This window comes from Cyprinus carpio, chromosome A7, assembly GCF_018340385.1.
Source record: "Cyprinus carpio isolate SPL01 chromosome A7, ASM1834038v1, whole genome shotgun sequence".
Taxonomy (NCBI): Eukaryota; Metazoa; Chordata; class Actinopteri; order Cypriniformes; family Cyprinidae; genus Cyprinus; species Cyprinus carpio.
Genome location: NC_056578.1, coordinates 37,985,558 through 38,007,445, shown reverse-complemented (window position 1 = coordinate 38,007,445; position 21,888 = coordinate 37,985,558). Strand labels below are relative to the sequence as shown.

The following is a 21,888-nucleotide window of genomic DNA, read 5'->3' as shown; positions in this document are numbered from 1 at the left end:
TTTTTTTTACATTTTTTCTCAGGTGGGAGATGTAGGCCTATTCAATCCAATTAGTAAACAAGTAATACCAGCTATCATAAGAAAGGGAACACATGGACTATATATAATCTCATTTATGCCGAAAAGAACAGGAAAGTGAATATTAGGAAATGTATAGACTAAATAAAAGACCCTCAAAAATAATTGAATGAAATTTAAATTCAGCGTATGTGTTTCTGTAATTCACCATCCAGTTCTCACTGAAAAACTAAAATAAACATTTCAGATTATTGATTTATATACTTTATTCTCATTAAGAATAAAGTGTTTTTCCATGAAACCCAATTCACCTTGCTAAAGCGTGGCTTTGAGTGGCGGCAACAGCAATATGATAAAAATGACCGATGTTCAACAAGTACATTACATGTATTATTAAATAATAATGATCATCAGAATAAACTATTCTAATATAGTTCTTTAGCTTATCTGTACAGCAATATAATGATGCATAACCTTTACAAAAATAATGCTTTGTGATGATACTTTGTAATATGAATGCTACTTTGATATATAAGATGTTACGGATCGATTGCCATATTAAATTATTATTGTAATTGAGTAATATTGTATTTAATAAGGTACTGCCATTTTAATATATGGTTTGTTCAGACTATTTCTTTCATAAAACAACAACAGTTTGAAGCATAGAGATGACAGCTCAATGACATCAGGGTGTTTATTGACTCATTGTTAACTGTAGCATTCCTAGGCGTGTAACAAACAGGTAGACCTACGTCCCACCGGCATCTGTGGGTTCCCTCATTATACTTCGTTAAATATCAACAATCCTTGTGATGGCTATGATATGTTGATTTAGCAAACAATATTTACCATATTTGGGCTGAGAAGCAAACAACTGGATGGTGTCAGTGTGTGGAAGTTGTGCAATCTTTGACTTCCCATATAAGGATAAAACAGGGTTGCACAGTAATTAACACGAGCTAATGACATTTTGTTGGCTGTTGTATGAAAAATTACACAAATGAATTTTAGAAATTATTTTATTAGAAGAATTTAATTTAATCTAGTTTAAAGTGGGGGGGGGGGGGGGGAGGGGGGGGGGGGGGGGGAGTAGGTGAAGGTCACTGGGCATTCTCCCAAAAATTGAAATGTATCGTTATCGGTGTTTACTTATCTAGAAATACAGAGTCTTACCTCTTACATAGAAAATCAAAGGCACTTTAGTAGTCTTAGATCAACTATCAATTAGAAAAATAAACACTATCAGTTTTAGCTTAATCAATATAAGCTTAATGGCCCTTTCTAACACTGTTATAATCATTAAATTTTTTCTTTCAAGATCGTTAAAAAACAAAAATCTCTCTGTACTGTTATATAAAACTGTTCAGTTTTATATCTGATCTTATTGGACTATTAAAAATTATTTTCTTTAATAAATAATTATTATATTATATAAATCCAGATTGATTGCGCCAGCCATTATTTTCCAAGTTAAAGATTTGTCTTTCTGTACTTGTCTTACAGATAAAGGTTGTACCCCCAGCCAACATCCAGATTTAAAAATCGTGAGCACTGTAATAGAAGAAACTAAATTGATTGTAACATTGGGATTTTTCAAAACAATCAAAGAATTCCCCAGATTGGCAGTTGGTTATTATTTCCAGTAACTCTGGTATCAATCCATTAAGTAATGTCAGCAATAACCCATCGATATCCCCAGTTTCAGTTTCTTATTCTCTTTCATGCTCTAATTGAGGTTGTTATAGAGAGGAAATGCTGGGATGAGCGAGCGTGTTAGATATGCTCCTCCCATCTCCCTGCAGTAGGCTATAAATGCACTTACGCCTGCTTTGGAGAGTCAGACTATTAGTAGAGTATCACCGCTGCAACAGCATTAAAACGTAGAACGGCAAGTGAAGCGCCTCTGGATTACTTTCTACATAGACTTCTGAAGCCAACCCAAGAGTACTTCAACACAGGTATGCATTTTTAAAGGAAGCTTATGTGTTTCTGTTAGCTGCTCAGTGTCTTTTCTTTTAGGGTCAAGGCTCATATGCATAGGTTATCTGTAGTTTTATAACAAACTGAGCCCCAGTCTTGCATCTATAAGCCAAGGAACTTGCAAAAACGTAATCTCATTTGAAGGGAATTTGAGTGACTTTTTTAATGAGGTGCTGATGGAGTTAAAGACTTTTTGTTTATAAAAAACCACTTTTTTGTAAACCAATGTCCCTTTTACTGCTTATCAGGGACCTGAAGCATAGTTGCAAGTTTACTTATTCATAGAAAGTGTGACCTCAGTTCGACATTGTAAATAAATGCATGATGAATGTAAATAGCGTGGATTTTGGACTCTTGTGCAAGCATGAGCAAAGCATGGTTGGCACAGAGTAGGGGAGTTGCATGCAGGTTTCAGCTGCTTTCTTTCAAAGTGGATATCTAACAGATGATTAATTTGCTTTTTCCTTCAAGATTTCAGTCACGATGCAACTGATTCTGCAGTCAATCTTCTGCTGCTGCCTGCTGGCCACCTTTGCACCTGGTGTGGATGGAGCAAAACATGACCTGAAAAGAAGGTAAGCTGATGTGTTGATTTGATTTAGGATATTTAGTCAGGTTTGTAACTGGTTGAAAAGTTTCTAATGAACAGGTTTTCTCTTCTTGATACTTAGTGTCCGGTTGCAGAGATCAAGACGGGATTTGAGCCTTGCTGCACTGAGGACTTTAGACAACAGCCAGTTTGTCAGACCGGACGATGTCAAAGACAACTTAAGGCCACATTCCAGGTAAGAATTACCAAGCGTTACCAGCTGGAAATTATGTCGTTGTTTTCTCTAAGTTAAGCGTGGTTTCACATGATGAGGTTGGAGTACAAAAAGAACATTAAACTAAAAGCAATTGCTCAGGAACTCCGGGCAGGCATTAATGTCCTCTTCCCTTTTCTTCCTTTCCAGCACTGACATCAGCATAAGGACAAAACGCTCCAAGAACTCCATCAGCCAGTCCAGGAGATCGGGCTGCTCGCTCGGCACCTGCACGGTGCATGTGCTGGCACACCGTCTCCATGACCTCAACAACAAGCTGAAGATCGGTAATGCACCCGCTGACAAGATCAATCCCTTTGGGTACGGCCGGCGGCGAAGGTCTGTTCCAGAGAAAGTAATGACACTGCGACAGGAGGGCAGCAGGCTGCGGACGGTGTGGAGCAGCTCAAGCTCTCAATCACGGCTGCACAAGCTGGAAGCGCTGCTCAGACGGACGTGAGCGCACAGGGTGGGAGCGTTCGGGGACGCTGCAACAGAGGCTCGCCGGCCAACTATGAAATTCTAGAAATGCCTCGGACTCCTGCCAAGAGTTCTCCAGCGCATTCTTTTCCAAGCACGGGGGCTGGAAGAGCAATCTTGCTTTCTGAAGGCTGTCCTCGGAAGAGAAATCAACAAAGAGAACTGCAGAAACAACAGCAACTGTAGAAAATAAAGGGGAGAAACTGATTAAGTGTGCCTTGGATATGAGCAAAATATCATTGCACTGAAGTGGACTGGCCTCAGGGAAAAGCAGAACCTCCTCTCTTGGGACAAATGGACTGTCCTCCTGGTGAACCAGTCGGTGGGATTACAGCCCCTAGTTTAGCTGTTCCTGTCCAGTGACTGTGTCAGAAAGTCTTTGGACTTCAAGTCGATTCAACAAGGAAAGATTCATGAATCTAGAAAGGAATACACAGAGAGACTTTTAAAATTCCAATGAAGGTGTTTCTAATTTGGAATCACATTTTTGGACACTGTAAGCAGGATGAATGCCTTTGATTTTATGAACTGTCTGTGCCAGTCCACAAGGATTGTATTCTAACTTACTTGAACATTGTTGTTGTTATTATCTGTATAGAGATATGTGCAATCTATTTCATTTTTTATTGCAAGTATATGTATATTTGAAAAAAGAAAATGGTCAAAGATATTACTATTTAATAGTTTTATATTACTTTATACTACTTACAGAGCTATTTTTGTACAGGGAAAACATAAGGGCATTGAAGGTAGCGTTATATCTATTATTCATTTATGTCAAGGATGTCTCAAGCTGTGGTATAGGATAACTTTTTATGCAATTATATATTTGTAAATGGGATCTATTTTATTTGTGTGTTTGTGTGTGAAATGGATTAATGTTGTCATTCAATAAACTTTTGCATACAATTAAAGCTGACGTCTTCTGGACCTCATCTGTTTGTTCCACAGGAAGTGAAGGTAGTAAAAGGAACGTGTCTCTCCATTGTTCCTCGTCCGGATTGCCGAGTGGACAGATGATTAGCACCTGGTCTGGGTTATTACATGTTAAAGGCCCTGGGGTGCCAAGTGCATTCCTTCTTTCTATTTTCCATACCCACTCACTTCATAGAAAGTGGGTTATCTGTATTTGAAGGGGGAATGGGCCAGGACTGTGTTTAATGGGACCTCTGCAGGGGGTGGGTTTGTGGGATGTAGAGCAGAGGTGAGAGGCGCTCCATAGGACATTCCACTTAAACACATCATTTTCATTCCTGTCTTAATGAGATGGTACTTCCGAAATGCACTTTTTACTGTTGCACTCTTATAACCCAAATATAAAAGGATCATATGATGATAATCACAAATGAACACGTATACAATGTCAGAAAAAAACACTAACAGTCTTCCACTAATTGTCCATTGAATACAAAATGAAAAGGTAGATGATTCCCTCCATTAATAAACTGTTTACTCCAAAGCTGCTTTGTTCTTTATGTTTAAGTGCCAAATAAGCTTAAGTATTTAGTGTTACTCAAAAAAACTGGAAAGTTTGACACATTCTGAAAATTCCAGAAAGTTTAAATCAACAGTCAATGCCCACAACAGCAACTTACAGATGGAATCAGTTTTCTGCATTCCCGTTTTTCATCTATCTGAATGAAAAGTGTTCTGTTACTATGGTTACCTCACCAGGCGAATACAATTTCTGTTTGTGTCTGTTTACTTCGAGGGAATAGGCACTTTGGCCAATTTTTGACATGTAAACTGATTTTGGTGGAAATATCTGAAACCCCAACCAAAGCATATGTACTTATTTTTGAAAATGTGCATTTGAATAAGGGATTAAGACTTTTATAGTGGTCAGACACTCCCAACCAGAACTTGCACCTTGCAGCTAAAAATAAGGTATTCATTCAGTCAAGCGTCCTCCTCTTATCGTTTTATTTTAATGCTATGGCTCCATCTTGTGGTAACAATGATTAAAGTTATTATTCATTTGCCAAGAATTTGCAAATGTGTTCTGGGACTGATGCCATCTGCCTCACTCATCGACAACTTATAAATCTCCACTCCTGTCAGTGAATATGGACCAGCAATCAACACAATCATTCATTTATACTTCGGAGCCTACATATATTCAGATTATTATTATTATAATTATTATTATTATAATTACTATTATTATTATTATTGGACTGATTTAGTAACCAAAACTATTACTCCCAAGTTTAAAGAATCGGTTTTGGTGCAGCTTGAATTGGATTGGCCACCTACCTCCCACATATGCAAATGCAAACATTTTGCTAGTCCTAACAAGAGTTTTTCTTTTTTTCCTGGGTTTTTTTTTTTTTTCTTGAAAAATAATGTGCTGTTTAAAAAAAAAAAAAAAAAAAACCCACTTTGATATTATGCTATCCAATGTAATGGCATCCATACATTTTTCAGAGTTTCCAAATACTTGTTGTGGCCACAGTACCTTCTTGTTCAAGGACACATGGACACATCTCCACAAGGGGGCAATACTGAGTAATAACAGAGTAAGAAAAAATGAAGTATTTTTAAAATCTCTTTAAACTTATGTTTACTTAAATAATGCTAAACATCAGTGAAAGACAAAAAATAATAATAATTTTATAGCCCTGTATTTTGACTAGGTCTGAGGTGGCAAACGGACTCTGCTGGTTTCTCTCTTTGCTCAGCCATGTGCCATATCTCATACATCACTGGGGGGCAGGATTGAGTGTTTTTTTTTTCTTTCTTTTTTTTCTTCATTTCTTTCCTGGGAGAACTTCATGGGTTTATAATTGCAGTGCAGCTGCAGAGAGGACACAGAGTTCTGTAAGATCTGAGGCGAGGTAAGTGCTTCAGTAAGATTAATAATATCTAGAATATTATAAATAAATGCATACTTTTCTTTCTCTTGATGCAGTACATACCTGTGATGGTCAAAGACCTGCAGTTTTGTTTATAATGATGATACATTTAGTAGCTTTGTGTCTGTTTAATGTTACCCATTACCAGCAATTCTAATGAACAGTTATAAGTAGATGCTACTTATTCAACAAGACATCAAATCTGTTGCAATAATTAAAGTGAGAAATACCCACAGATTATTTTCTCCTTTGCTCTAGTCCTATCCTGCTACTGCACATTCTGTTGTGTCTTCTCCTTCTCAAGGCCTGAGCACACAGGAAATGATGCGAAGACTCCAGACGCCCATAGTGAAGCAGCTCTCAAGTCCATGTTTGGGAAAGGGTGAGTGCTTATGATCTGTCTCTCCCTATCCTGCAGCAAGAAACGGTCTAATATCAGTATTTTTAATATCAGTCTTTTTAAAATGGCTTTTTTATTGTAGCACATATTTATTCCAGTCATTGAATTGTTCACTACAGAAATGTTTCTGATTCCTACCAGAAGGGGGCAACCAGGAATGCTATCCTGGGCCCTAAAAAGGGAGACATTGCAGAAACATTTACATTTGCTAATTTAGCAAATGGCTCTATCCAAAGGAATGCAAGGGCACAATCCATCCTAAAGAGACATAAACATGGGAAGTGCTGCAATACAAATACCAATTCTAGTACAGGCAGAAGATGCAGGTATGATACAGTAACTGACAATTAAATACACTTTGTTTTGTATTTTGGCTAGGGTACTAAGATTCCTGTCTGCATCCCTGTCATGGTCTGTCCTTATAGTTATTTCTTAGGAAATGTGTGTTTGCACACTAAAGCTTGAATCTCACAATGTTCTCACAGTGGGCTTCCAAGCAATAAGACATGTCAGTAAATATACATATATACAGTGCACAGCATAAAGGAGTACACCCCTTCTGAAACTTTATCAAAGTGATAAAATGTTGTGTTGCAAAACTGAGTACACCCTCAAAAAAAAAAAAAAAAAAAAAAAAAAAAAAAAAAAAATCTTGTATAAGTTTTAAGGCAATTTTTGATCAACAGGTATTTTGAACTGAAAACTTTAAAGAGAGGTAATTTCTTTACAATTACATGTGTTACATAGCCCACTGAATCATTTTCAGACTTAAAGGGTCCAAAAATTTAAATTAGCCCATAAATTACTCACCCTCAAGTCATCCTAGGTGTATATGACTTTCTTTCTATTTAAAATTGGCTTTGATCTTTCAAGCTGTTTCATGGCACTCAGCGGGTGTTGCATGCATCAGTCCAAAAGAAGTTAAATAAAAATCGCCCATCCATTTAAAAAAGTGTCTCACAAAGCTTGGGCCTTCTGTAGCGAATCCATGCATTTTTGTAAGAAAAATCCATATTTCATATTCCATATATCCATATTCAAAACGTAATAATCACTTGAATCTAGCTTGTGCTCACTGTTTTAAACGGAAGCTGTTCCAGGCGGATGACTAATTTTGACTATGACTAATTAATAGTCTCATTTTCATTTTTGGGTGAACTAACCCTTTAATGCTGAATAGAACCACTTGGGAAAGAACTATCAGGAGACGTATTTTTTAGCACAAAAGACAACAATGGTGCAAGAGGAATACCAACTCATTGTTTTAATTGTGAAAAAAAGTAACAAAGAAATTCAAAAACAATGGGCTATTTACACTAACTCCACCCACCAACGAGTGATTCGGCTAGTCAAAATGACAAAAGACAGCTGATGACCGTCAACTTCAGTGGAGCAGATGGTAAAGCGTGTGTCGTACTCATTTTGATGCAATCGACCCAGGTTCAAGATCGATTTCTTTTTCTCCCTTTTCAGATTTCAAATCACATCAGAAAAACATTTATTTTCAATGAAAATGAAGGAAATAATCAAAAATTTGAATATAAAGTGTCGGGTAGGGTTAAGGGTAGGTGTAGGGAGGGCTTTATTGTCCCAATAAGGTGGCATCCATTTAATGATTTGAATTAAAATTTACAATCAATAAGTTACTATTGCATACTGTTTTATAATGTACTACAATGTTGAGGTGCAGATAGTTGCCACTATTTGCAATAAGTAGTATAAATAGCAGAAAATCCTGCAAATTTAATAGTTTAAATAGAATCTATAGCTATTTGCACTTATAGATATAGATAGCACATCACTAAAAATGCTGCTATTTGCACTTAGAGTAAATAGCATCTATCGCTAAGAAAATATGCTATTTTCACTTAGTGTAAATAGCCTCTATCGCTATTTACACTTAGTGTAAATAGCCGCTGCCCTGAAATAATCAGGCCTTCACTTTAAGCTTTAATTTAATGATGATTTAATTTAAAGGGGCCATATGATTTTCCTAAAAAGAACATTATTTTGTGTATTTGGTGTAATGAAAAAAGACACTGGTTTTGTGCGGTTTAAGTTTCAAAAAACACATTATTTTCCACATACTGTACACTATTGTTTCTCCTCTTTGCCCTGCCTTTCTGAAACATGTCGATTTTTACAAAGCTCATCGGTCTGAAAAGCGCAGTGTGCTCTGATTGGCCAGCTATCCAGTGCGTTGTGATTGGCTGAATACCTCAAGCGTGTGACGGAAATGTTACGCCCCTGTGTGTCCCAGAGCGCCAAGACAAAAACATTAAAACCCATTATAAACAAGACATTTTTTGCATCCAGTGGGGACATAATTAAGGATTATAATGACAATACCATCGGTTCTCAATTCCAGTCCTCGCTCTGCATATTTTGCATGTGTCTCTTTGTTAACACACCTGATTCAGATAATCAGCTAATTAGAAGCTGCGTGCATGAACTGTGCTCCGATTAACATGGTCCCTACACAGTGTTCATTGCTCCCTACTCCCTGAGCAGGGAAAATCTGTCGAAGTATTCACTTCAGTACATTCATTCACAGATTTGCGCTGCACAACATCTTCACACACGGACAAGTGTGACATCATATACCTCTGTAAATAAATACAATTTAATTTCACGTCTCGCACACTTCAATGCACTTTGAATATAACATATACATTCGCATCGAACTGGAATCAAGGTGGAATATCCTGTGATGTCTACTTCGCAGGGCACTTACATTCGAATAGAAAAAACGTCTGAAGAGATAAGAGAAACATACAAAATGAACAGAGCAGGGGGGCACGAGGACTGGAACTGAGAACCGCTGTCTTTTTACACGTTGTGTTGCATCGCGCCGTGTAAACATAAAACCATGTCTGCATTTATGATCTGAGAAACGACAAACAAGCGCTGCTCTACACTGCTCAAAAACTCGCTTTTGAATCGTCAGTGGCAAATCATTTAAATATGTAGACGTACTTACAGACTGTGAGTCAGAACAGCCGGCATTGTAGTCTTCTCTCCCAGGATCAGGAAACAGTCCTCCATAAAATGCACTGCACACATCTGAATATTTGGTTTGGACTGTTCTGGAACAGTGTTGTAAATACAACTTAACCACTGATTTCTAGTCATGTCCTCTTTTGGAAGACCAAACAAAGTAGTTTCGCTTTCACAACGAAACACACAGTGTCTACACAACATGGCAGCGGCGGCAACAGCGAGAATCAAAGGTTACGCCTTCTTTGAACATTTGAGCGGCATTTTGCAAACCTTCCCACATCATGACGTAGACATGTGGGGACGTGTTTTACCGAGGCGTTTTAGGTAGGCGTGGCTGACTCTTAACTTTAAGAATATCTCTTGAGATTTGAGACTTTAGTCTTTGCAACTTAACAGATCTTCTTTATGCACCAAGAGCTTGTAACACTCCAAAGTGTATATGACCTTTAATGCTGAATACTGTACATCTATATATTTTATATACAATTTTATATACATAGACATATATATTTACATCTGCATATGCTGTTAGTTAAAGTTACTTAGAGTGAGGATAACACAAGCAATTTCTCATACGGGAGGCGGCAATTTTAGCAGAATTTCAAGAGTTAAAAAAGGGTAGCACAGAATATGGAGAACAAAATGCACATACGGAAAAGTAGAAAAAATAAAGATTAAGAAGTGCTATTATTAATGATTAAAACTGAATGGTTTTTTTCTGTTTAAATATTTTAAATGACTATACAACTGAACTATACAACCTGATATAAATTATCAGTTTGCATTTACATCGTAAACAGGGCCTTTCGATGGCGAAGCACCTCTAAACCATCAAATAGACCCATAGGTGCAAGAAAACAGAGTGATATTCATTCATAATTTACACAAGCATTTACAGCCTCAATGTAAAAAGGCATTCAAAGAAACTTGCACAGCTTATATTACAGATCCTGGCTCAGTAGCTTCGGTTTAGCTTCTATGCTCATCAACCAAGCCATTAAGACCGGCCTGTACTACATTAATCTCCCATAAACCTTTGCACCACACAGACCCTCAAATCCCTCAGTCACATAATCCAGAACTCCCTCTGATCGATATGAGGGAGAGAAAATGGGATGGGGAGATATTCAAACTGCACCTTATTTCCAGCCTGACAAATCCACTTCCAGTTCCTCCCCCTGCCCTGTACAAGCAGCCTGTAATAATACCCAGCACATCACTAGGATTGTGAGGCGTTCACGTGACCTGTCTCCAAGTTTCAGCTCAGGCTGACAGGCGCACTTGATCTGAGAAAGAGAGTTGAGTAGGTTTCTCTGTTGGAGCTCCAGTTGGATAAGGTATGAGATAAAAGCAGCTATTACAGGAACATAAAGGACAACAGTCAGATCAGGTAAACCTACTTTTCCTTTGTCCCCTCACACTGAGTTTTTACTGGTTGCTTTCCATATCTCAGTATGTGTGTGTGTGCTGTGGATCATTCTGTGTTCTTCAAATAATCACTGTGTCTAAGATGACAAAGGGTGAGAAGGTTTGTTTATTCAATGGTTTCAAATGTATGTGATACAAATAGATGCTGGGCATGCTCCCATGCTCTGGGACGACACCAACAGCACCCTTTCTGTCAACACCCAGTTTAAGCTCTCAAGCAACCAACAGATATCAGTTTCAGGGGTGATTACCTCTGGACTTTTAGTGACATGATGCCCCATGCAGACCCATGATAATGGCTAGCAGGACTGTTTATCTGGGGCTGAAATGATACATGCCTAAAACAAAGTCGGACCTGAGATTAGAGGCTGTTGGGGGGTGGGGGGTTGGTGAGCGATAGCTGAAGCTGTCAAAGGAGATGCTCAGTTGGCCACAGATTCCGTTCACGTGGACAGTTGGGTTTCGGAGATCAACTCAGGGATCTATGGGCTGGATTTAAGGGGTAGTGAGGGAGTTAATCCCAAAGAGTTGGGAAACCTGTGTTTGTATGTATGCATGAGATGGGCTGGGAGGATTAAGCTAGGTCCTGTTTGTAAGCGGTTCTCTGAAGGCTTCGGGGTCACTTTTTGTTGACAGGCGGTTGTGACATTTAAAGGATTACTAGCTCTGTGGATGTGAGGCTTTCAACCTCTTAAAATAGAGATAGAGAGAGAGAGGCACTCAAGAAAACAAAACGGTAGTCAGACAACAGCAGTTTCTCAGAGTGCCACTGGACAAGGCCACCACACACATGCACACACAAACATATACCCAGTAATACATTCGAAGTGTGACCGCTTAGAACAGCCGAAGCCGAGATGGCGGTGACGGGGACTGAAGGTAAGAATGGCAGCAATCGTATAGCTGTGCATGTCAGGACAGAAGTAGAGTGAACTCATTTCAGAATCAGTCAATATTTTCAGACAGTTCTTGTAGGTATAGTGGCAGTGTATAAGGACTTTCTTGTTTTCCTTGAAGCATTTGAGTGCAGTGATCCTAAGCAAAGTTTGGGCTGGAAATAGATGCATTGGTCAATCAAAACAAAAACAGCTGGATGTAAGCTAAAGTCATAGCCTTGAATCAGCATTATTTTTTGGACAGACTTTGATTTGTGTGTTATGGAGAAGATATTGTAGTTTGTGATCTTGTGGGAAGAGTGATCGTGATGAAATATTTATAGCAGTTTTATATCTCAATCAACAGAGCTAGATGAAGTATGCTCCGGTTTTGTGATAGATATCTACTGGCTTATTCTCAGATGTCTATGGTACCTATGGTAACACACCTGGCAACAGTCAGTATGACGGGCACAATCTCTACTTGATATAGGAGTTTCTTAGAATGGCTTAAAAGAATGGAAACCTTGACAAAGGGATCTGGTTCTTGCCAAGGATAGCATCTGATGTGACCACTGTGGACCATGTTCCTAACTGTTCAGGGAGAAGTCACACCCAGGGCTCAGACACTTGATCTGTCCTTGCACAAACATAACTGTTTTATAGGGCAGTGTGTTTGCAGCTGTGCACTGGCCTAGTGACTGACTCTGCAGGCCTGAATCAATGGCCTGGGAATGCACATGGCATCCCAGGACTATTTACAGCAAGCGTGTTGATATGAGCCATGAAACATACATCAAAGTAACCCTGTTGTTTTGAGCAGTGACAGCAACTCAGGAACTAGTACAGTACTTCTGTAACCTCCCGAAAGGTGACTTCATGAATACAGCAGCTTAATGTTACTAAAATATGTTTAAATTTGCCCCTATACAGATATGCCACGGCAGTTCCCAAAGATTGCTCTGAGTGATGTGGATGAGGAAGTTCGTCTGCTGGCGGAGAAGGTGTATGCCTCGGCACTGAAGGAAGAGGACACAAAAGATGCCCTGTCCATGTACACTGTCCCAGAGGACTGTCCAATAGGCTTGCAGGAAGCCAAACAGAGGGAGCTACTCAGAGAACTGGCTGAGCAACAGTCAGAGGAAAGAGCCAAACGGTCAGCATCAATTAGTTCTTCAGTGCAGATTGCTATCATTAGCTTCACCTTGCTTGAAACACCAGGTCAAACCAGTCTATGGTGGACAACCTGGTCTTTGGAACATGGTAGCTGGTTAGCTGTTGACCCAAAGTGGTCTTTTACCAGCTTGACCAATATGGTCTACATAGGTGAAACCAGGTCCACCAACTGGTCAACTATGTAGACCGGAGTGTTTCCAATCCTGCTTCTAGTGACTCAAAGTCCTGCTCTAACCTGCCCCAACTTACCTACCTGGAAGTTTCTAGTGATCCTGAAGACTTTGATTAGCTGGTTCAGACATGCTTAATTAGGGTTGGAGCTGGCCTCTGTAGAACAGTGACCCTCCAGGATTAGAAACCCCTGATCTAGACCAGCTTGGACGGGTTAATGACCTTAATGACCACTTTGGACCATCTTGAAAACATGCCAAACCAGCTACCATCAGATTTTCCAGCAGAACAATTAATGATATGATACAAATGCTTAATTAATATATAATATAAAATTTTTAGCTCCATTTTGCTTTTATCCTTTTTAGGAAGAAGAGTTTTAAGATGATTCGATCCCAATCTATGTCACTGCAAATCCCTTTAATTACGGAGAGTGTCCAGGGGGTGGTGACACCCCTCATTTCCCCTTCCTCTACCTGCTCCTCCATCTCACAAAATTTCCCAGAGTATCAAAGAGTCACCATTAGTGGAGACTACTGTGCTGGGGTGTGTAATATTAGAATTTACAATCAAGCAACGTTCTCTACTTTCTGTCATAATTTGTTGAAAGTTCAACCACCAAAGTCACTTTTAACAGCTGACCATGTTTTAACAATCATGTTTTGTCTTACAATCACTGTGCTCTTACAGATAACGGTTGAGGACTATGAGCAAGCAGCTAGAAGTCTGCTAAAAGCTCTCTTTATTCGAGAAAAATACTCAAAACTGGCATATCACAGATTCCCATGGACCACTGCAAAGTTTCTACGTAATGCAGCAAATGAAATGTGGACAGAAGAATATGAAATCCTTCCAGGTACTTCTGTATTTACTTAGGGTTCATAACCAGACAGGACATGGAGACCATGTTCTTTTTTCTAGGTTTATTTTGGGCTCTAAAAACATTTCAGTGGAATCTTGCTTGATGTTCCATTTTAGTCCCTGCCTAAAGTTCCTTCCCAAGACATCAACACTGAACTAATTTTAGAAGACTTAAGTTAACATAAGTTATGTGTAGCTCAAAATTCTGTGCTAGAATAGAAAGAATGATTCTTTCTCCTCTGATGGAAAACCAGCAAGGGATACTGTACCAGTCTACTGCTGTCTTCTTCTTCTAACTTTAACAACAATACATTCTTGGTCAAACAGCTTTACCAGCTTACCTTTTTTTTAATTCTTCTGCTCTCCACAGATATATGCCCCTGCCCTGGTGAAGGACAGGACCCTTACAGCATGGAAAATATTCCAGACAACCTCAATTATCAGATGAAGATGAAGGATGGAATTATTTATGTATATGAAAACACTGAAGCTCTGAGTATGAACAAACCACGCTGTCTGCCTTATCCAGACCTGGAAACATTTGCCATTGACATGAGTCATGTGCTCGCCATGATTGCCGATGGGCCTACGTAAGTCTCCAACCAATATCACCACAAAATTCAACAATTCTCCTTATCTGCATATTCCAGAATTCTGAGATCTAAAGCTGTATTTCTTCTTTCAACAGTAAGACCTACTGTCATAGACGACTAAACTTCCTTGGGTCAAAGTTTTACCTACATGAAATGCTTAACGAAATGGCGGAACTAAAAGAACTCAAGAGTGTTCCTCACAGAGATTTCTACAATGTCAGAAAGGTATAATTTGGAGCACATATCAGTATATGCAAATGTAATTTCCCCTGCTGTCTAAACGCACATAAATGCTAATTTACAGGTAGACACACATATCCATGCAGCAGCATGTATGAACCAAAAACACCTACTTGATTTCATCCAAACCACCTATAAAACTGATGCAGAGAGAGTCGTCCTGGAGAAGGCAGGGGTTAAACTAACTCTCAAACAGGTGTTTAACAACCTGAATATGGACCCTTATGATCTTACGGTAGACTCCTTAGATGTTCATGCTGTAAGTAATGTCTTATCTATATGTTGTATTGGTTACAGCCCAAGGATATGCTGGTGGCTTGTACAGTATGCTTCATGTTTGTAATGTATTTACAGGGCAGGCAAACCTTTCATCGCTTTGACAAATTCAACTCCAAGTACAATCCAGTAGGAGCAAATGAGCTACGGGAAATCTACTTGAAGACTGACAATTACATTGAAGGGGAGTATTTTGCCCGCTTGATCAAGGTATAATCATTTTGTCATAACAAGTCTAACGGTGTAGGTTTGGTTGGAAGGGACATTCAGTCAAACTATAGAGATGCACCATGTTTTTACCAACATACAGTAGATGATATTATTACAAGTATTAATGCATTTTAATGTGTTCATTTCATATATCAGTGTAGAAGTGAACATTTCGAAGCTCTAAACATAAATAACGTTAGTGCTTAAGCACAGTTTTGAGTCAGAGACACAGAGACAGTCTAGATACCAACTACTTTACTAGTGAACAATAGTTTACCCGTTGAGAGTAAATGTAAAGTTCAGCTAACGTAACGTTTATTTTGTTTATTTTATAACTTAATTGTATGCCAAATGTACTCATATTTTTTAATGTAAAGGCGACATCAGATGCCCATTTTCCACAAGATGATGATTCTTTAGGGTCTACATGAAATGTCTGTAACATACTTTGGAGAAAATTCCTCAATTGTTGTGTAAAACAACACCCTTTTTGCATCCATTGCATCCGATATGTTTCCTCACTGACATGCCCCCAACTCGGAAACTTGGAGCTTAAAGAAAATTCAGAGTTTCCCCTCTCGTAATAACGACTTTGTGGTTAAAAAAGAGTCCTCTTTATATCTGTCAGGAAGTAGCACATGATCTAGAGGAGAGCAAGTATCAGCATGCGGAACCACGACTGTCCATCTATGGACGTTCCCCTGAGGAGTGGGAAAGTCTCTCCCATTGGTTTATTCAGCACAAAGTGTACTCTCCAAACATGCGCTGGATCATTCAGGTGCCCAGAATATAGTAAGTAGCTACATTAATTCTACATTTTCAGAAAGTATTCATTTCTTGTTTTAAAATGTTCTTATGCTTATTTCTTTCAGTGACATTTTCAAGTCACGTAAGTTGATTCCTAATTTTGCCAAGATGCTTGAGAACATTTTCCTTCCTCTGTTTGAGGCTACAGTGAATCCTCAGAAGCACAAAGAGCTCCATGTATTTCTGAAATACGTAAGTTTTTTAAACAGTGTAATTCATGTAACACTCATGTTGATATTTTAAATCTTAAATGTTTATAGCATATAATAACATTCTAGAAATCTGTGTGTTTCAACATTTTAAACAGTTCAGGGACGATCTTTCCTGCTCCAGTATGAATAACATGACTAGTCTGCACAAAGACCAGACCTGAACCTCACTCAACATATTTAAGGATTAATTAAAATGACAACGGCAAGTCAGGCCCCATTAGCAAACGCCTGACCTCTGACCAATGCTTGACCTCACTAATGCTCTTGTGTCTGCTCCTGCAAATCCCTGCTTCCATGTCCATGCACATTTAGTGGAAACCTTCCCAGAAGAATGGAAGCTGGTGTCCACATTCTTTTGTCCATGTTGTTTGTTTTATATTTTTCTTTTGGTTAATTCATGATCATAGTTATTGCAATTTTAGAACATTATTTGACAGCGTGCACTTCAGATCAGACAAAAACTTCCCCCCTTTGTTAGGTGACTGGATTTGACAGTGTGGATGATGAATCCAAACATAGCGATCACATGTTCTCTTATAAGAGCCCCAAGCCTGAGCAATGGACAACAGATGACAACCCTCCCTACAGCTACTACCTCTTCCACATGTATGCCAACATCATGGTGCTCAACAACCTCAGGAAGTATGTGCTCCATTACATCTGTTCCACACACTAACTGGAAAATTCCATTAGGTGAAGAGAGAGGCTACATTTCCCATAACAATAAGAAAAATGTCTGCACTGACAGAAGAAGTAAACAGAGATTACTTTAATATTTGCAATAAAGATCTTCCACTATACCCCCAGGCTTTGATAAACCTTGAATATGAACTGGAAGCCATTCTAGAAGAAAAGGTTTCCAATTGCATGTGTGAGTGTTTCACAATGCACCAGGACATCTATAAATACCACTGTATCAATAATACACACATATTGGGTTACAACTGAGATACTGTTAAAGCCTGTGGAATACTGTCAGTAGAAAAAAAAGTGACATCACCTTTCCACTTCATAATGATGGATTAGGGTCAGTATCCTGGGGCCTCTGGATACATCATTGAGGTATAAATGTATTTACACATGAATCACAGTAAAAGTTCCAGATAGCCTCAATAGTGTGTTTTATTTGGTGACATCTTAATGCACTGGCTTGACTAAATAAAAATAACCAATGACATAAAAGGAAGACATTTTAGGGGATCCTTGGAATAACAACTGCATGTAACCATTTTTTTTAGTGTACGTTTTAGTATGACACCCTACTCTGGCGTCCCCGTTAAAAACTTCATGCCAGAGGTTGTGTGTTGAGATACCCGCTATGCCCCATTGTAGATGCAACATATGAAGTTGAAATAAGAAATACCATCTATTTTGCAATCTGAAGCACTAAATAGTCAGTTCCTCCAGGATTTCACAAACAACACTCAAAAATCAAAAAATCAAAATTATTTTATACAGGTGCTGGTCATATAATTAGAATATCATCAAAAAGTTGATTTATTTCACTAATTCCATTCAAAAAGTGAAACTTGTATATTATATTTATTCATTACACACAGACTGATATATTTCAAATGTTTATTTCTTTTAATTTTGATGTTTATAACTGACAACTAAGGAAAATCCCAAATTCATTATCTCAGAAAATTAGAATATTGTGAAAAGGTTTGATATTGAAGACACCTGGTGCCACACTCTAATCAGCTAATTAACTCAAAACACCTGCAAAGCCTTTAAATGGTCTCTCAGTTTAGTTCTGTAGGCTACACAATCATGGGGAAGACTGCTGAATTGACAGTTGTCCAAAAGACGACCATTGACACCTTGCACAAGGACTGCAAGACACAAAAGGTCATTGCAAAAGAGGCTGGCTGTTCACAGAGCTCTGTGTCCAAGCACATTAACAGAGAGGCGAAGGGAAGGAAACGATGTGATAGAAAAAAGTGTACAAGCAATAGGGATAACCGCACCCTGGAGAGGATTGTGAAGCAAAACCCATTTAAAAATGTGGGGGAGATTCACAAAGAGTGGACTGCAGCTGGAGTCAGTGCTTCAAGAACCACTACACAATGACATATGCAAGACATGGGTTTCAGCTGTCGCATTCCTTGTGTCAAGCCACTCTTGAACAACAGACAGCGTCAGAAGCGTCTCGCTTCAAAAAGGACTGGACTGCTGCTGAGTAGTCCAAAGTTATGTGCTCTGATGAAAGTAAATTTTGCAGTTCGTTTGGATATCAGGGTCCCAGAGTCTGGAGGAAGAGAGGTCCAGTGTAAAGTTTCCACAGTCAGTGATGGTTTTCGGTGCCATGTCATCTGCTGGTGTTGGTCCACTGTGTTTTCTGAGGTCCAAGGTCAACACAGCCGTATACCAGGAAGTTTTAGAGCACTTCATGCTTCCTGCTGCTGACCAACTTTATGGAGATGCAGATTTCATTTTCCAACAGGGCTTGGCCCCAGCACACAGTGCCAAAGCTTCCAGTACCTGGTTTAAGGACCATGGTATCCCTGTTCTTAATTGGCCAGCAAACTCGCCTGACCTTAACCCCATAGAAAATCTATGGGGGATTGTGTAGAGGAAGATGCGATATGCCAGACCCAAGAATGCAGAAGAGCTGAAGGCCACTATCAGAGCAACCTGGGCTCTCATAACACCTGAGCAGTGCCACAGACAGATTGACTCCATGCTACGCCGCATTGCTGCAGTAATTCAGGCAAAAGGAGCCCCAACTAAGTATTGAGTGCTGTACATGCTCATACTTTTCATTTTTATACTTTTTAGTTGGCCAAGATATCTAAAAATCATTTCTTAGTATTGGTCTTAATTTATATTCTAATTTTATGAGATACTGAATTTGGGATTTTCCTTAGTTGTCAGTTATAATCATAAAAATGAAAAGAAATAAACATTTGAAATATATCAATCTGTGTGTAATGAATGAATATAATATACAAGTTTCACTTTTTGAATGAAATAAATGAAATAAATCAACTTTTTGTTTATAATATAAAAATACCACAAACACATTTATACAACTCTGTACTTTCAGCAAAGCAGAATTATGAATATTTCTATGCTGGTGTCAAAACTGCCTTGTGTATGAGAGAAAAGGACCCCAAATTCAGTAATTATGTTCAAAAATATTACAGTCACTAACTTCAAATATTACAGTCACTAACTGCATAAAAACATCATGATTATTGATTTGTGTTCACTGCAATCAACGAAATCTTTTGAGAACAGCCGCAGCTAAATCATTCATTTTAGGCCACAAATGCATTTTGTCTCTTTATCAGTATATAGTATATTCACTCTTGTAACTGAAACTTTATTTTTCTCATTTGTTCTAATTTCTTGTTATTTGGATATTATATCTGCATCAAAAGGAGGCCTTAATTTTTCTGTTGGTTGTTGCAGCTTGTATATGTGTGTGTGTTTTCACAGAGAACGTGGTCTTAGTACCTTCCAGTTCCGTCCACACTGTGGAGAAGCTGGTTCTATCACCCACCTGGTTTCAGCTTTCCTCACCGCAGACAACATCTCTCATGGCTTAAACCTGAAAAAGGTGAGAAGTAGAAGATTAGTCCGACCTATTGTGTTCAAAACTAGGAAAACTGGGCAGTGTGCTTTTAAATTTTAGTTCAAAGTCAAATGCAATTTTATTTTAACAACATGAAAGATAACTATTCATTTTAAGAACTTATTAGTCAAATTACCAATTTTTTTGGTACTTTAATTGCTGGCAAAGAAAATGGTTTCAGAGTACAGATCTTCAGCGCAAGCCTATTCATGAAGCAAATGCAGATGAGACGTGTTGGTTACCACTTTATTTGATTATGTACTTGTGTTAGTGATGAGCCCAGAATCAGTGGAGCCTCTGATGCTGCACAGAAACAAGCAAATGGAAGCAGGCGGGCCAAAGAGCTTGATCAGAGCATTTGATCTTATATGATTAAACTGAACAAGCTATCTTGTGTAACATATGTGTGTTTTTTTCCAGAGTCCAGTGCTGCAGTACCTGTATTATCTTGCCCAAGTGCCCATTGCCATGTCCCCACTGAGTAACAACAGTCTGTTCCTGGAATACTCCAAAAACCCACTGCGAGAGTTTCTACACAAAGGCCTGTGTGTGTCGCTCTCCACTGATGATCCCATGCAGTTCCACTACACCAAGGTCAGGTCAAGGTTTTTTTTTTTTTTTTAATGGAACAGTTTATTTAAACTTTAGACAAAATATTTTCATCGGATATAGACCAGTAGTGTTCATCAAAAAAAAAAAAAAAAAAAACATTCTTAAGACCAATTGAGATGTAACTGTTTCTCATGGTGACGTAAGGTATTTTAAAAATTTGCAGGGGCTAGTCAGATGATTTTATTGCTGTCTGAATCCACTACCTGTGTAAAAATTCCCAGTCGAATTACCTACTGTTTTTTGACAAACACTAAACACCACCACCGTAGAATTACATGCTTTTTCAGTACAGAAATATTGTGATTGTTTTACTACTGCAGGAGGCTTTAATGGAGGAGTACGCTATTGCGGCCCAGCTGTGGAAGTTGAGCACATGTGACGTGTGTGAGATCGCTAGGAACAGCGTCCTGCAGAGTGGCCTTTCCCATGAGGTAGTGCACTTGCTCAGTTCATAACATTATGCGAATATTTATTCGCCACAACACTGAAGCATCTTTGCCATTTTCCCCAGGAGAAAAAGCATTTCCTTGGGGTCAATTACCTGAAAGACGGACCAGAGGGGAATGACATTCGGCGAACAAATGTAGCCCAGATCCGCATGGCCTACAGATACGAGACACTGTGTAATGAACTCAGCTTCCTCGTAGATGCTGTAAAGTCAGAGGTTGTTGGGTCACAGTAGCTGTCCTATGCAACTCTGCTAAACCCTCTGTGCCCATATATGCATGATTGCTATTTTTATATACAGTAGGAATGGATGCACAGGGACCCAAACGTTATGTATTTTATTATCTAGTCTTGCTATGCTTCTCAGATTTCTAATACCCAGCCTTCTCATAAACACTGTTGTCTGCCCATGCAATGACTTGAAATGGGCGTTTCAAAAAGGGTTTGGCATGCTTGACATTACATTACATAGGCAGTGTCTCCCTCCTGTGGAGATTTGTGAATGTCCTCAAATCATTTTTGTGCTGGAGAAATAGGCAGACACCGAGATAACTGTCTGGAACATTCCGCCGCTGCTCTGCAGAACATACAAAGAAAAACCCCTGCAGGATTAGCTTGGTGCTTGTAGGTGTGTATACAGCCTCAAAAATTTGGTTTAGGGTCAGAGCTGTGGTTTGTCATGTAGAGCATCATTATTGCCATTATTTCCTGTCCATTATACACTGTCCTGTCAGTAATAGAAAAACTTAAATAAATGGAACAAGAGACACTGAAAACATCAAACATGGCTGCAGTTTTAATTAATGCAGCAGGTAATGTTTATGTTTGTAAAAAGAGAAAAATATAGCATTGTTTGAATTA

General features: G+C 38.7%; 2 protein-coding genes across 6 annotated transcripts; both read left to right on the top strand.

Moving 5' to 3' along the window:
- Positions 1-1,826: 1,826 nt before the first annotated feature.
- On the top strand, positions 1,827-4,198 carry LOC109061741 (pro-adrenomedullin-like). 2 transcript variants are annotated; one of them, XM_042761073.1, is made up of 4 exons: positions 1,827-1,979; positions 2,480-2,576; positions 2,673-2,786; positions 2,955-4,198. In XM_042761073.1, the coding sequence occupies exons 2-4, from the start codon at positions 2,485-2,487 to the stop codon at positions 3,262-3,264; spliced, it is 516 nt and encodes a 171-aa protein (XP_042617007.1). In that variant the 5' UTR covers positions 1,827-1,979; positions 2,480-2,484; the 3' UTR covers positions 3,265-4,198. The 2 variants fall into 2 exon arrangements, with proteins under 2 accessions (XP_042617007.1, XP_018934381.2); XM_019078836.2 differs by having other exon boundaries at positions 1,837-1,979; positions 2,473-2,576.
- Positions 4,199-6,047: 1,849 nt separating this feature from the next.
- Positions 6,048-21,761, top strand: ampd3a (adenosine monophosphate deaminase 3a). 4 transcript variants are annotated; one of them, XM_042761069.1, is made up of 16 exons: positions 6,048-6,121; positions 6,398-6,521; positions 12,776-12,998; positions 13,558-13,735; positions 13,880-14,045; positions 14,421-14,640; positions 14,739-14,868; positions 14,948-15,142; positions 15,238-15,369; positions 15,998-16,161; positions 16,242-16,368; positions 16,867-17,030; positions 19,833-19,953; positions 20,389-20,562; positions 20,901-21,011; positions 21,092-21,761. In XM_042761069.1, exons 2-16 carry the CDS (start codon positions 6,461-6,463, stop codon positions 21,260-21,262), a joined length of 2,337 nt encoding a protein of 778 aa, XP_042617003.1. In that variant the 5' UTR covers positions 6,048-6,121; positions 6,398-6,460; the 3' UTR covers positions 21,263-21,761. The 4 variants fall into 4 exon arrangements, with proteins under 4 accessions (XP_042617003.1, XP_042617004.1, XP_042617006.1 ...); XM_042761070.1 differs by having other exon boundaries at positions 6,049-6,121; positions 6,444-6,521; XM_042761072.1 differs by lacking the exons at positions 6,048-6,121; positions 6,398-6,521 and adding an exon at positions 10,784-10,929.
- The last annotated feature ends 127 nt before the right edge of the window (positions 21,762-21,888 follow it).

Coding starts and splice junctions, on each gene's coding strand:
- LOC109061741 (XM_042761073.1), top strand. CDS start 2,485: ATGCAACTGATTCTGCAGTCAATCTTCTGCTGCTGCCTGCTGGCCACC. Junction 2,577..2,672: donor AAACATGACCTGAAAAGAAG/GTAAGCTGATGT, acceptor CTTGATACTTAG/TGTCCGGTTGCAGAGATCAA. Junction 2,787..2,954: donor AACTTAAGGCCACATTCCAG/GTAAGAATTACC, acceptor CTTCCTTTCCAG/CACTGACATCAGCATAAGGA.
- ampd3a (XM_042761069.1), top strand. CDS start 6,461: ATGATGCGAAGACTCCAGACGCCCATAGTGAAGCAGCTCTCAAGTCCA. Junction 14,641..14,738: donor ATGATTGCCGATGGGCCTAC/GTAAGTCTCCAA, acceptor TTCTTTCAACAG/TAAGACCTACTGTCATAGAC. Junction 15,370..15,997: donor ATTTTGCCCGCTTGATCAAG/GTATAATCATTT, acceptor TATATCTGTCAG/GAAGTAGCACATGATCTAGA.